The 15,658-nt window shown below is 37.9% G+C and overlaps 1 protein-coding gene across 6 annotated transcripts in view; it reads left to right on the top strand.

Moving 5' to 3' along the window:
* Positions 1 to 15,658, top strand: part of MYO18A (myosin XVIIIA) — a 248,957-nt gene that overhangs the window by 171,262 nt on the left and 62,037 nt on the right. For all 6 annotated transcript variants that reach the window (XM_075196848.1, XM_075196847.1, XM_075196845.1 and 3 more), the window contains 3 exons: positions 8,939 to 9,004; positions 11,698 to 11,826; positions 14,697 to 14,840. In XM_075196848.1, coding sequence (XP_075052949.1) covers positions 8,939 to 9,004; positions 11,698 to 11,826; positions 14,697 to 14,840 — 339 coding nt within the window. The remainder of the gene's footprint in view (positions 1 to 8,938; positions 9,005 to 11,697; positions 11,827 to 14,696; positions 14,841 to 15,658) is intronic.

The raw sequence follows: 15,658 nt of genomic DNA, 5'->3' as shown, positions 1-15,658 counted from the left end.
AAAAGATTGTAGCTCTGTAAACTCTATGGAGATCCTCATCGTGAAAGCATATACACGGCAGGATGGGAAGGACGTTGTTCCATAGCGGAAAGAGATTTTCAGTTCAGTTTGATAATCTCTATCAGCGATTTCAATATGCTTTCGAACAATAACACAGGTCTGCAAAAAAAAAATTTTTGGACAGCTGTTTTGGTGTAGTTGACTGATTCTTACGTTTTTTGGTGCGCTGAATCCAAAAATGGCAGCCGTTTTGTCCTGGGACGTCAGGTTTTCGAACAAACGGGTGGTCATCGTTTAAAAAAAATCTCTTTACGCAAATATTTTATTTACATGAAAAATATTAACTCATTTGCACAGGTGACGACAAAATTAACACCATACTCAAGTAGATTGTGAAATCGTCTTTTTTTTAAACTCTAAACTTCTTTTTGAGCTTTTCCTCTTGTAGGTGGCTTCCGGAAGATCCCTGTACAACATCCAGCAGTAGTCAGCCATCATCGTAACACTCCATTTCCCTTGATACCTTCTTTCCATTTCTTTTATATCTTGATGGAAACGTTCTCCCTGCTCTTCACTCACTGCTCCCAAATTTTCAGGAAAATAGTCAAGGTGTGAGTTGAGAAAATGGACTTTTAAGCTCATGGAGCAACCATGCTTGTGGAACGCTTTCAACATTGTTTCCACCATTTCCTTGTATTTGGGTCCTTTTGGTTTCCCAAAAAGTTTTTTATGACCACAGTAAAGGCAACCCACACTTCTTTTTGAGTTGGAGTCATTGAACTGATGAAGTCTTTGTCGGATATGAGTTTTCTAATATCCGGGCCAACAAAAACCCCCTCTTTCAGTTTTGCCTCCGTTAAACCTGGAAACTTGGGTCCCAAGTACTTGAAGCATTCGCTATCTTTGGGAAGTGCCTTAACAAATTGCTTCATTAATCCTAATTTTATATGGAGTGGTGGTAATAAAACCTTCTCAGGGGGTACCAATGTATCTCCGAGAACATTCTTTTCACCAACAACTAGACTTCTTTGTGGCCAATTTTTTGGCTTCCAGTGATTTTGTCGGTCTCTACTGTCCCATAAACATAGAACACAAGGGTATTTGGTGTACCCAGCCTGTTGTCCCAGCAGCATACACAATACTTTTAAATCCCCACATAACAACCAGTTTTGGTTTTGATAACCCACTTTCTTGAGTACCAACTCCAAGTTCTCATAAGTCTCCTTCAAGTACACCGAATGAGCAACAGGAATGGAAGCATAACGGCCACCATTGTGAAGTAAAACTGCTTGTAAGCTTCTTTTGGAAGAGTCAATGAAAAGCCTCCATTCAGAAGAATCATACTGAATGTGGAACTGAGCCATCAACCCCTCTAAATCACCATGAACTCTCCACATATGAAACAGAAACTGTCAGGCGAATTTACACACTTTCTTGGTGCACTAATTTAGAACCACACAGACAATAGCAGGATGACAACTGAAATGAAATACAAGATTGTGGAGGAATCGGAGAAAAAGTTTTAATCCATGAAAGAAGATGTCCGGGCAGGCCCTAGCAATGCAGTGATAGCCATCAGGACCAATAAACATGTATTTTCATGTTTTTGGGAGCACTGGCAGTGAAAATAAATTTGTTTTTCCATGTACAGTTTTTTTTCCCCAAGTATGATGAACTTGAAATTTAGTGATTTCCAGCTACCTGTTTGACCAAGGCACATTTCGATTGTGAAAAAACCTGATGTCCCAGGAAAAAACGGTGGTAATTTTCGAATTCAGCGTACCAAAAAAACATAAGAATCAGATAAAATTATGAAAACAGCTTTTTGGTTGCAGACCTGTGTAATCATTCATCGTTGCAGTGTACACACTGCTGTGATATAGGGTCAATTGGTCGTTTAGTGTCTGATTGACCCGATAATCGGCTGAAAACACAGAAATGTGTACCCAGCCTAAATCTCAGATATGGTTGCTTGATATGAAATTTAGTGTGAAAATATAAAATAATTATCATTATTTTCATTGATATTTGTTTCTAATAATGTAATAGGAAATTTTTTGCTGAGGTGTTTTTTTACTCCCAAAATGTTACCCCAAATAGAGTAGTCATCTTGGTTAGTAGAGCCAGTGTCAAGAAGAGCATGTTATTGTGTTGAATATGAGGTTGCATAGATATCTTTTCGTGATTGATTGCAGGCTTTTATCTAGTATAAAATAAAAATGTAGGAGGGATTTGAATGGAAAAGCTTTTCATATATATGCTTTAGCTTTCAGTGATGGTTTTGTCTCCCGGGTGCAGGAATGTACATTGTGTACAGTGTGATCTTCTTATAAAGGCTTTTATTGCACATAATGCTCCCAATTCCGTTCCTCTGAATTTGGTTCATGTTGATTGGCATTGTTGGTAGATGTATAAAATGCTCATTGTATTAGACTTTTAGATAGATGGTAGGGGTATTGTCATTATTGAATATACTTCTGTACAATGGCTTTGTTTTCTTCTCTGTGGATGTATAAATAGAAAATATGTGTTAGGGAATTTAGACTGATGTGAGTTCTCTGTACAGCGCTGCGGAATTAGTGGTGCTATATAAATAGCTGCTGATGATGATAGAAAATATCTTTCATGAATGTTTTTTTGTGTATTATTTTTTTAACAGATACTCTGTAGATGACTATTTTGACATGTTCTTTGTATTTTGCATGTATGTAAGTAGTCTGACATGTTTAGTCCCTGACATATGTTTCGTTAGCATTCTGACATGCCCCGACCCTCTTCTATGCAGCGCGTGCAGTGGCATGCTTTGTCCTTTTCTTATGTTCAGTCTGACTTACTCGCTTCCCCTTGTATCAGTGTGCAGTGCGACTTACTATAGCCCTTTTTTAAGTGTACATGTGCAATATGACACATTGCATCCCTATCATATGTATTTGTGTGCGCGCCAACATGGTTAGTTCCTCTTGTATGTACCTGTGTACATTCTAACATTAGCGCCTTTCCCTCTTGTATGTATTAGTGTACATTATGAAATATTCCATCCTTATTTGTACCTGTGTGCATTTTGACGTGCTCTTATATTCTTGTGTAGTAGTGCACAATTTGACATGTTCTATCCCTCTTGTATGCATATGTGTATTCTCACATGTTCTTAGGCTCTTGTGTCCATGTGCATTGCTCAGTTCATTTTTTGAGTGAAGCCAATGTTAAGCGGTTACAATACATTCAGAGTTGAGTCTGTCTGTATTCCCTATATTGGCAGCTCTGTGTTTATAATAATGACATTTAGGCAATTTCTGGGATTGTGCTTTGGAGCCACTTACTGCATATGCCGCTGTTCCTAGTATCTGTGATGAAGCCATAGAAGTATCCCGCTGTGCTCTGACAATCTTGATGACACGGGTCATCCCGGCCTGCTTCCTGCTCTAACATACCGTGGTGTAGTCCCTGCTGACACCTTATCCTGGGGAAAATAATATCTGGTTCAGCTGGCCTTATGTTTGAGCTTTTCAGAGAAAACGTGTTACATAAAAATAAATCCTTTTGTAGCCATTTAAAAAACATTGTTTGGTTATTCTACTTGAGTTCAGCAAGGTTACATGTCTGAGAGATGTATTCAGACATTAGTGCTTGGCAGTACCATGAAAATTTAGTACCAGGGAGTCTGAAAATTAATAAAAAAATACAGAGAATACTGCCCCTACTTAAAATAGAGTAAGCATTTTTTTCATTTATGAATTTTCATAGAAATACTGTTTGTTATTCATTCAACTGCTTATTGTATTGTATGTAGATTACTGCACATAACCAGGGGAATAATCCTGATAGATTTTGCAAGCTTACCTCGCTATACAATGCGAATGGTAATTTGGGCGTAGGCAGCTGTAAAAATCCAGCCTGCACAGAATCTATTACACTAAATTGAAGATTCTGGGACAAAACACTGAAATTCTTATCCATAATACATACCTTGGTGCACAGCTGGTAAAGTCTGGGGGTAAAATAATTCTTGTTGTGCTTGTGCCTGAAATGACAAATCTTAGGTTCTTATTTGCCGAATACTATGAAATTTTTGGTTAGAATTTTCTGATTTTTTTGTAAACAGTTTATATTCTTTTTTACAGTAGGTCAGCAGTAAATGTATTTTATATACATTTAATTATATAACGCTGCATATTGTCAGAATCCAAAAGGAGAGACCCCAGTGTTTGATCACTGTTGTTAGTGTAAGATATTTTAAATACGAATAGCTTCCTCTTCCCCATTACCTCTACAAGTGAGACGTCCGATATCTGAAAAGCTTTGTTGATGCGAAGGTTACAATTTTGTTTTAATAATCTATTGAATTAAAGTGGTCATGTCATTTGCACATGCAACCACAATGGTTTCTTTAAAACATTGACTTGTGTTTTTAGTATGTAATGCACTTTGCATTACCCTTGACCAAGTACTTTCGCAATCCACCACTTTTTGAACTAACAGAAAGTCTGCGTCCATCAATTTTACATGTACTGTCCGTCACAAAGCAAAGTCTATTGACCTATTAAAAAGTAAAATAACAAAGTATCTTGTTGATACATGGTGATCCTTATACATATCATAATTAATTTTGTCACCAGTGGGTGGAGCCTTTTTTTAAGTAACCAAGAACAGGCCACTGGTCCACACCAACACATTATTTAGTACTCTCTTGGCAAAATATATTTATATAATATGCTGTCATTTTTATAATTCATAAGTAGCTTTTTTCATGTTAAATTCAAAAATAGTTCAATTAAGTGAGGTTTTTTTTCCTGCTAGGCAGATCTGGAAACATAAGGGTTAAAGCATCCTTTGTATGTTCTGGTTATCTTAGTGGGAAAGGCCTATGCTATGTTAATGACAGGTGCTGACGATCTATGTATACTCTTACACAATGCCGGATTACCAGCCTTCAAACACAAGTCATTATGAGGCTTCCCGATTCTGTCGCACACAGCGCTGTGCACAGCATCAGCTGTACATGGGGATCTATTAATATTTATGCGTAGCGTGTTCTGCTAGAAGTAAAGTTGTTAATGAGTATTATAAATCAGTGGGCAGCAGGTTCTTCTAGCAGGAAATAGGAGTCGTGACAAGGAGTGTTAAAGAGCCCGGCATTGTCTCCTGCTGACAATTGGCTGAAAAGTAATGGGCATTTTGTGCCCATCATGGGAACATTATTGGGCAAAGGTATTAACCAGCCCCCTTAGGAATGACTAGCTTCAACATTTATATGCAGAACTCTAATTATCCTTTATTCTACATTGAAATTCTATGTGTATATTCCCAATAAAACGCTGATTATCATCCAACATTTATTTATGTAGCGCTAACAATTGCTAGAACACTGTATAATTGGTAACAGCACAGCAATAAAACAATACTGGGTAACAGACAAATCATACTTGATGTTAATGAATAGTATACCTGAGAGAGTTCCTTCATTCATAGTTTATTGTGATATATATATATATATATATATATATATATATATATATATATATATATATATATATATATATATATATAGATTAGCGCTATTATTTGTTAAGATGTGTTGAGTGACATGTTTTCATTACTCGGACGATGAACTGTATCCTTATAAACACTTTGTATTATATAGTATATGCTTTCCTCCTCCTTACACCCTGACCAGCGTGGCATCTCCTGCCCATATTTGTACATTCACATTGACAGCCTGCCTACAATAGGTTGTTATTTCACAGTCCTTTAAAGGGGAAATTAATTCAGCAAACTTAATAGAAGATGTGGGTATCTTCGCAGCTTCAATGGCTATTTTGTGCCACCCAGACTTTAGCTGTGGGCGTTGAGGTCTTGTAAGCAGGACCTGACTACAATTTGTGCCAGATTACACAGGTACGGGATTCTTTAATCCAGCAGCTCATTACGCAGGGGATTACAAACAGCAGAAAAGGAATATAATTGATGTTGCTCAGTGATCATATCCTACACAGACATGACCACCAAATACCTTCTCCTACAATCTCTGCAGGTTTTTATTTTCAGTAAGCAATTTTATGAGAACGGAAAGGCCAGGGGCAGTGCGGGAAAGGACAGGAAACAATATTTAAATTTAACTTAAATGTTTTAAAAATTCTGGGGAATCAAAGTATCAAGCATACTGGACAGTAGATCCTATACATTTACAGGCAAGTTACTTTGTTTGTGTACAGGTATGTTGTCACATGTAATCTTAATTGTGTGGGGGATTGGGTTAAAATCTGATCCATTATAATTAAATAGCAAATTGTAACAACCATATAACCTATAAATTATTATATATATTATATAAATACACACACACACACACACACACACACACACACACATATATATGTGTATCCCTAATGAATATTGAAGTGATAACATAACTAGTCACTGTCTGGAAGTGATGAATTCGCTACTGAAAGTGTTGTATTTTTTACTATATTATTAGCGCAGGTAAATCGATAATATACTGTATAATGTATTTACACTGCATTGATTATGTTTTATACAAGGAAATATCAGCTGTGAACTTTGGTGGGACAGCACCTCTATTGTAGAACTTATATAATGGGAGAATACTTGTGTGTCTTTGACTTGTTATCTAAGCATCTCAAACATGGGAGGGGCATTGTTTTGCTAAATTCAACAAAATAAATGTTTGTTTTCTTAAATAACGTTTCAGTAAAATATACATTCTAAATAGTCTACTATGCATACTCTCAGGGGAAAAAACAGTATACGTAGACATATATATATATATATATACAGGGCCGTAACTAGGGCTGTGCGACAGGGGCGACCGCCCAGGGCGCAATGCTGAAGGGGGGCGCAATTTAGGAATATTTTAGGTTAATTTGGTTAAAATTGAGGACTAGGGGAGCGGCATTTGTCTTTCTCGCCCAGGGCACTAGAATTCTAAGTTACGGCTCTGTATATATATATATATATATATATATAATATAATATATATATAATATATATTTATTTATATAAGGCTTTTTGCATTGTATGATTACTATATTCTCCTAATTTTTCATGCTGCTGCTTTATATATAAAAATAATAATTCTAGTAATCATGTGGGTTAAGTATCACAGACTTTTCTCTGGGTGTGCTGATGTTGTCCAGACATGCAGTGTAGCAGAACAGTGATATTTAGACAACTCCAGCAGATTTCCTAATAAAAATGTGCATTAAATAAAATGCATTCAGCCATATAACACTTTCACTGCCACTTTAGTACAAGGTCTATGGTTTACAATCGACTGTTTAAGATTTAATTGAGAACCAAAGGGCAGTGTCAGATGTATAATATATTCATTTAGAGAACATATAGAAAGCAGTTGGCTGGTAAGGATTGCACTGAGTGTATCGTATACCAAGAAACTTGTGTCCTAGATATAGAGGAACTATAAGTGACATGCTGTTCACTAGATTGTGTCCTTGCCAACATTTGCAGGCTCACTTTGCTGACCTTGGTATATAAGTCATACCTCATCATGATCACTGAAATTGGTTAAAAATATTTTTTTGCATGTAAAAGACTCCACGTCACTAAATATTAGCATTTAAAGCCCCGAGAATAAGAATAGTGAGAATAGCATAATACAGAATAAGAGAAATTGTACTGTACGGTTGTTCAGTGTAAGAATTGGTACATTTCCAGGCGATCACAATGTCAAAATCAGGGACTTGTTGGCAGCTGTTTAACGCAGTTGTGGCTTCCAGCAAGCAACCTGTTTTGATCACAGTGACTGATTGGCCTGTTGGGGTGTGTCAGTTTTAAGGAAGGAAGGTCCACACTGAGTGTATAGCGCATCGGGCTATGATTACCCCTAAAATGAGGTTTGGTCAGTATGAATGGCAGCAATAAATTGTCTGTGAGACCCCCTAAAGACTGCATACATTCAAACATGAGGGGGTTTAAATTAATCCATTAATTCAATTTGGGTCAGTGGTTAGTCTTAGTACAAAATGCTGAGCATAAAATATCTTAATTTATCTGCCATGGGTTAGTTAAAGTGTACCTATATCCCACATAGTGGAGACAGACATTTTTTTGGGTGAGCTAATTAATATTCATAGGATTGTGGCCTATCAGTTCACTAAGAAATATTGACATCACTGAGACATAAATCACTCTGTCTTTATTTCATACTACTTAATGAGACTGCATGAGACACAGCCCTTGGTGTACTATAGGCAACAATCATAGTACACAGCTTCTACACTACAGTACTTTAATGGTGCACCTGTGTTGGCACATGACATCACTTTAGGCAGAGGGGACTTGAGAAAACGATCCCTGTTAATAAAATGCCTTTAAATTACTAAGACACCGTGATATATTCCAAATAACATTTTTTAAATCGGGGCCCAGAGTGTCTGGGAATCAGCAATGGTTTTAATTAATAGGATAGTGAATCATTCCACTTAGTAAATTATTAGTATTACAATATGATTCATCATCATCATTTATTTATATAGCGCCACTAATTCCGCAGCGCTGTACAGAGAACTCATTCACATCAGTCCCTGCCTCATTGGCGCTTACAGTCTAAATTCCCTAATATAGACACACACAGACACAGACAGAGAGGGTGACAGACAGAGAGGGAGAGACTAGGGTCAATGTTGATATACTATGTAGTTGGTAGTGCCAAAATGATTTAAACAAACCTCACACAGTAAATGGAATTTGGACACGTTTGTGCCATGTCACACGAGTTAATAACCCCATGGAATAGACATATCGATAGGAATTCTGATGTGCATAAAAAATGTGTTTGCTCAATACCTCTATATAATATGTCTGTGTGTTGAAATGAGCAGTAGGCCATACATGGTTTTCCATCTGTTTTCATTGAATTATATTCAATATACATTAATTGTATTTTTTCGTTTCATTGCAGGCTGTGGAAGAGCTTTTAGAATCGCTGGATCTAGAGAAGAGCAGTTATCACATGGGACTGAGCAGGGTATGTATGTGTTTGTCTATGACGACCGGGAATTCTGACATGTAGAAAAGGGCTGCATTGGATTTAAGTACGATATAAACTGTTGTCATAGCAACCCTAGAACATCTTTATTTGAATATGTGAAGTGTACAGTTACAACTTGCATTGTGTGTGTTACATGTACAGTGCTACTTAGTAGTTTTTTTGTTTTTTTTTTAAATAAAGTTATATAAAATGCCAGGCAGTGTGCAGCCATCCACCAGCTATATAGTGGTGGATGTATCCGCCCCGCTGACTTTACTGAGACTTGAGAATTACAATTTAGTTATATCAGCAACCAAGAATTCTAAAACTGTTCTATTGCTTTAACAGTAGCTATAGAACATAAAACTCATTTGTGGCAAATTTTAATTAAAACCACGTTGGTTGTTAAGGCTTTGTGTGGCTGGCAGTGGTTTTTAATTAGATCAACAGTGAAGTGATGAAAGGATTATGGTGATAGAAATTTACATGATAGAACTGTAGTAAATGGTGATCCCTCAACCAGATTTATAGGCACATCATAAAAGCTTGGCAAGAATATTTTAAGAATGATTCAAATGTATTGGAAAATTGTATATGTGTATAGATATAGATAGATATAAATAATAGGAAAAATCAGTTGTTTTACTTTTATTGTGTAAACCACTAAAAAGGAACCATTAGAATCTCATTGGTTGCTGCGGGAACCACCACCTCTTTTCTCTGCACCAGTTTTCATGAATGTTACCCAATGTGTATTGATCTGATCCATACTTGCCATCTTATGGCAAGTATGATCCGGGAGCCTGCCGGGGAAGGTGGGAGGGACTCTGGAAATCGCGTCATTTTGGCCCTGCCCCCAAGTGCCGCGATTCCCGGTGAATCGCTGCGTTTTGGACCTAATACTGCCCACTTTCTAGTGATCCGGGAGATTGCCACACTCTCCTGGGAGTCCGTGAGACTCACGCAAAATGCGGGAGTCTCCTGGACATTCCGGGAGAGTTTGCAAGTATGATCTGATCTCATAAAACATCAGTATTACCAAACCACTTGCTAGCAGTTTATGTTAAATAGAAAAAGCTTATTTACGCAGTTACTGAGATTTTTATACTGTCTCTCATCTTCGCTTGTTAGAAAGCCCCTTCTCTCACTGTGGTGGTTTAGGAAGAAATGTAGCCACCATCTTTAATGCGTATGTCCAGACCCTGCACATGTTCATAAGAGCAGGGACCTAAGGAGAGGAGACCACCATTACTGAGAGCCATAGTGTAGTTATGCCCAATGTCAACATGGCCTTGTGGAAATAACTGAAAAATAAACCTTCAGGAATCGTTTTCTGTTTTTACCACACGGTCATCGATGTATAATTGTTTCATTCTTACAATTAAAGAATGTAGTTTGAGCATTTAACATGTTTGATTTGGTTGCCTCAATTTCTATGTCTTAAAAAGCAATACTTGTGATGAATCAATTTCCCCGCTCTTACAGTACAATGCAACATGATTATCTCTGGTTTATTTTGTACTTTTCATTGTCAGCAGTAATGTGCCTGTGTTTTAGTGTTCAGAGTTCATACAGCCAGTAGAACTCTGTGAACAGGATTATTTAATCACTGTCTGTTGGCCTGAGTTAAAAGACCATCATAGGCTCTTTTATACATGCCAGCGATCATATCCTACATAAACGAAGCCTTTCCATTAGCAGAATTGCTGAAAGCCGCATCATGTCCCGTGTTAACGGGAGAATGTTAGCTGCCATTCACTATGGCACAATGCACTGCTTGGACTTATTATAAAACAGCACTGGGCACACTGTGGCTTGTATTATGTACAGACCAGGAGCTGCTTCCCACAGGCAGAATTCCTCATGCAAATGAGCTGGGGGGGAATACAGGAAAAAGCTCAGCGAGGTTCAGGCCCTGCCGATTAACACATTCATCCTCTGGGGCCCCAGGAAGATTGCCTTGCGCTGCTAGGTGTTTATTTGTGGTGCTGTAGTGCCCGCCGTACAGCTTAGACAGCAAAGGGTGAAGCTTGAGAATCCCAGCTCCTTACTTGTCTCTGATAAAGGAGAGGTCAGTCTGCTGCTTCTGGTGCAGCCTCATATTATAAACAAAGTGTGCCTGTTTATTCTTTACAAATCTAAACCAGCACTTGTTTGGGATGTAGACAATGCAGTACATTCATTTTTTCCTTAAGTATACTAATCCCACCCCTTAAGTGCTCTTTGTATAAATATATCCTAATGTAGCAATAGAAGAAAAGGAAAAAATAACAACCTGTGCCGAGTTTTCCATGTTAAGTAGGAGAATGGAGACATGGGTAACCTTCGGCACAGGTGACGTTTTACTAGTGTTTAATACATGGGAGTTATTAACCAGCATGAATATAATAGTAACGTTTAGTTAAGTTTAGTCTTGACATGACCTATTTTTACTCACCGCTTATCTCAGAGCATTAGTTTGTTACCACTCGTATCCATCTCTTTACCCTGCATTGACCTGGGCTGCTCTCTGTGTTACACACTTGTCAGAATATACATTGCAATGTGTTATAAAGGCATTTAACATTGTGCAGATTTCCTTCTAGTATTTTGGGATTAACACAGTAAGTGCTGCAGAGGGTCTGCAAAACCTGACACTTCGCAGGCGTCTCTGGTCTAAATCTACTTCTCCATTCTCTTTGTCCTCCCAGGTTTTCTTCAGAGCTGGCACATTCACAAAGCTTGAAGAACAGAGGGATGAGCAGACCCGTAGAAACCTCATATTGTTCCAGGCCGCCTGCAGAGGTTACCTGGCACGACAGCAGTTCAAAAAGAGAAAGGTACAGTTTTGCTTCCTATACTGGCTCTTCCAGATAGGCTTTCTGCAGCTTTCCCCCTTCCCAGTAACCTAAAATGGTAAACTCCTCGCCTTTTATAAAAGTTTACAGCCTGATGTCAGATGGGGGGTTTCCTTGTAAACGTCTGTATGAACTGGGAGGGACAGACAGCTGAGCTGTCTTACAGCTTAGACTTAGTCACACAGCTGGGATCAAGCACTTTCTGATACGGTAAGGGCTATGTGCACAGTCTCCTTATCACACATGTGTAGTTTGGGTTTCTGGAATGTGTAAGTGCATTAAGACTTTTCAGTGCAGGGTTTTACATGTCTGTGGTAAGTTGAGTGCTGGAAGGTTGGCTGCATCTGTTGTAAAGCAATCTCAAGATGAACATCATCTCCATGTTCCTGTTTATCTGCAAACCAAATACTTCCTGATTTAATTTCCATAGTTTTGTTTTGTTTTTTTAAACCTTTGGCTGGTTTGCTCAGTGCTTCGTCCAGACTTTAATGGCACTCGGCATTTGTTGTGCTAGAGCTTGGCTGTTCATCTAGTGGTCCACAGACCAGATATGGCTCACCAAGCCTCCTCTTTGTATCCTCCGTTATGTGACAAAAACTCGTCACTTGGCACTGTAAGGTTGAAGCTGCACAATTTAAACATACATCCAGTTAGGGTCCCAAAAAGAATGTATTGGAAAGTGGGAGTGAGCGCTTAACGAGAGAACCAACATTGTTATTGTGAATGATCTCTTCTGTGGTTTTATATAAGGATGGAGCAATATCTGTAGTTGCTCGGCAATTGCATACACCTCAGTGTTTATGGGAGGAGCTAGTGTGGCTGTTCCTTACTATGGTCCATGCTGGATTGTGCCGTTTGGCCTGTAGAATTCTGCGTCATCTCTACATGAGTGTAGATGTAGATTATGTAACTTTTCATGCTGCATTAGGATAGAGACAATGCAGAGTCAGTGTCTATAAATGGTGAGCTAATTTATAAACCATAAAGTCTTCTCTCTCAAGCAAGATGACTTTGACAACAAATAGCCCAGGCGCTGGGCTCTTGGATTTGGACAATAAGCGGTATATTTACTAAACTGCGGGTTTTAAAAAATGGAGATGTTGCCTATAGCAACCAATCAGATTCTAGCTGTCATGTATTTAGTACATTCTACAAAATGACAGAGGAATCTGATTGGTTGCTATGGGCAACATCTCCACTTTTTCAAACCCACAGTTTAGTAAATATCCCCCTGATATTCTGGGTTTTAGATTTTGGGTACATTTGACCTCAGAGCTTATGCCAATTATCTCAGGATCACTCAGACCTCATCACTTCATGTTACTCCTGATTTGATGTCCACAGGTTGAAAAGCGGTTCCTGGAAGAAAAATGTTGTTTCTTTTGTTTCAAAAACAGCCTTTTTTTCATTGTTTAGCACCCAATTCATTTCTTTTTCTCATTAGAGAAAAGATCAATGTCAATTATTATTACGGAATTAAAGTAAACATCTTGCATAAATCTACTCTTAAAGAACAAGATTGTATCTGTCAGCACTTTTACTTTGCATTTGGGTTACTCGGCCACAAGTCATATGAATTGCTGTACTTTATACATAGACAATAAGGTATATGATTGTTAGTGCTGGTCCTCACACATATGTAACTATGTGTGTTTAGTACAATGTATATCTTGGGTGTTGGTGATACATTCTTGTCACAAATAATTCAAATTCATGTGCAACAATATTCCTAATTTTGCATGATTCATATACTCCCATTTAGTCACTAAATATACATTTACTGCTAAACTAATCTTCATTTAACCTTTTTAACTAAAGAACTGTGGAGCGACAAAACAATATTGTTTGTTTGCTGGATATATACATATTTACACAGTTGAACATATGAAATGAACGTTCTAAACAAAGTTTGTTTGGTAGTTTAGCTGTTTTCTGCTAACTTAGCAAGCACACATGGTTTATTTATATCTATGTACTTCTCTTCACTCTATATTCCCACTAATACATCTCAGGGTGATGCCTTGTACGTTGTGGCCCTTTGGGTCAGTGCGATTGTAAAGCATGACAAGAGCTTGTTGGATATCCACCTACAGGCGGCCTGTTTTGTCCTAGTTAGAACTGCGGTGCATACCACAGTCCTAGTCTGATAATTAGACTTATGTATAATTTTCCAAAGGTGTGTAGCCAAAAGGTCTCCCTAACTCATTGTATATATGAGACTGGCTTCTCGTTTGAAATCCTAGGAAGACAGTAATGTAAAGGCAATAGTTAACATACCTGTTTTTAGTGAGCACCATCATGACGTGACTGCTTCAGAGATATTGGTTGTATTTACTGGGTTGTGCCTGCCGGTAGTAGTACAGTCTACAGAGGTGAGCAGCATGTGGTTGGTAGAGTATGATGGATGATCTATTCTAACAGTGGTTCTAGGATGTTTACTGTTTTTGTCACTTGCTTTCTATACCCAACATTGTTTTAATCTGATTTCATCTTCTGAGTCATTTTACATCCTCCCAACTTCCATCTCCGCTCTCATTGGCTCCTAACACTTGCTAGTTGTTATTCTGTATAATCATCTCTCCTTCTCACAGTTTTGCCTTTTACATCTATCTCCATCTTTCTTTTCTCTTTCTCCCATACAAGGCGTGCTGGCTACACTTTATCTGAGTGATGTCCTTGGCATTATTCCTGACTGCTGAAAGCAGCTTGTTTTCTTTATGTCTAAGCTACGTTGCCTGTTGTTCATGACTGCACATTACCTCTTTTATCACTGAGTTATTATGATTTCTCTACTTGGCGTATTGGGAACCTCTGCGCTCTTACTCACTGATCACTATTGTATGTTGCTGTAGATCCAAGAGCTTGCTATTCGCTGCATCCAGAAGAACATTAAGAAGAACAAGGGAGTGAAGGGTTGGCCCTGGTGGAAGCTCTTCACCACCGTTCGGCCTCTGATAGAGGTACAGCTGACAGAGGACCAAATCCGAGGGAAAGACGTAAGTCCTTTTGAAAACGTTATAAGATTCAGATAACTTTATTATAACAACTTAATTACAATATGTATGTCGCACTCTCCATGGACCTTTAGTAACAAGGTAAAAAAAAAATCTTAATTAAAACACATAATCCAACAGCATTATTCTCTTAATAATACATAGATCTTAGATGAAAATGTATTTGTGCAGCAAGTAAGTATTTGTTTATCCATATACGTATCTGAATAGAACAGAGATCTACATGAGCAGAGAACAGTTAAACTGTAAATGGTTTCCCTGGAGACCAGTTTTCAAACCTTGGGTATATTATCTAAGGTATATTTATATGTATAAACATACCTTTGTATAGATTAATATATATATATATATATATATATATATATATATATATATATATATATATATATATATATATATATATATATATATTTGTATGTATATATCGATGTGTGTATATATGTGTGCGTGTGTATATATGATATATATAGTTTATGCAGAGTTGAACGTGCGGCTGTTTGCGTAGCGTAAGTTATTTCCCTCTGCGCATGCCCCCAAAAGATCCTGCAAGTACCTCCGCATATGTAGAGTTGCGTGCATCCACCCTCGCGCCTCCTTACGTCTGAAGGGGTGTGACAGGGAGGGAGGGGACCTTCTAGTGTAGGCAGGGTACAGTAAGGGTGTGTGCAGAGAATTGATAGCCAATGCTGTGCTGAACGCAGACGCAGATACTTCTTTTACGGTTGAGTTATTTGCACCAGTCTCTAGGTTATATCTGCTGTATTATATGATGCCCAATAGCAAATGCGTTTTTCCCCTAT

This window comes from Mixophyes fleayi, chromosome 2 (genome assembly GCF_038048845.1).
Source record: "Mixophyes fleayi isolate aMixFle1 chromosome 2, aMixFle1.hap1, whole genome shotgun sequence".
NCBI lineage: Eukaryota > Metazoa > Chordata > Amphibia > Anura > Limnodynastidae > Mixophyes > Mixophyes fleayi.
The sequence above is the reverse complement of the archived record's forward strand: the minus strand, read 5'-3'. Positions and strand labels throughout refer to the sequence as shown.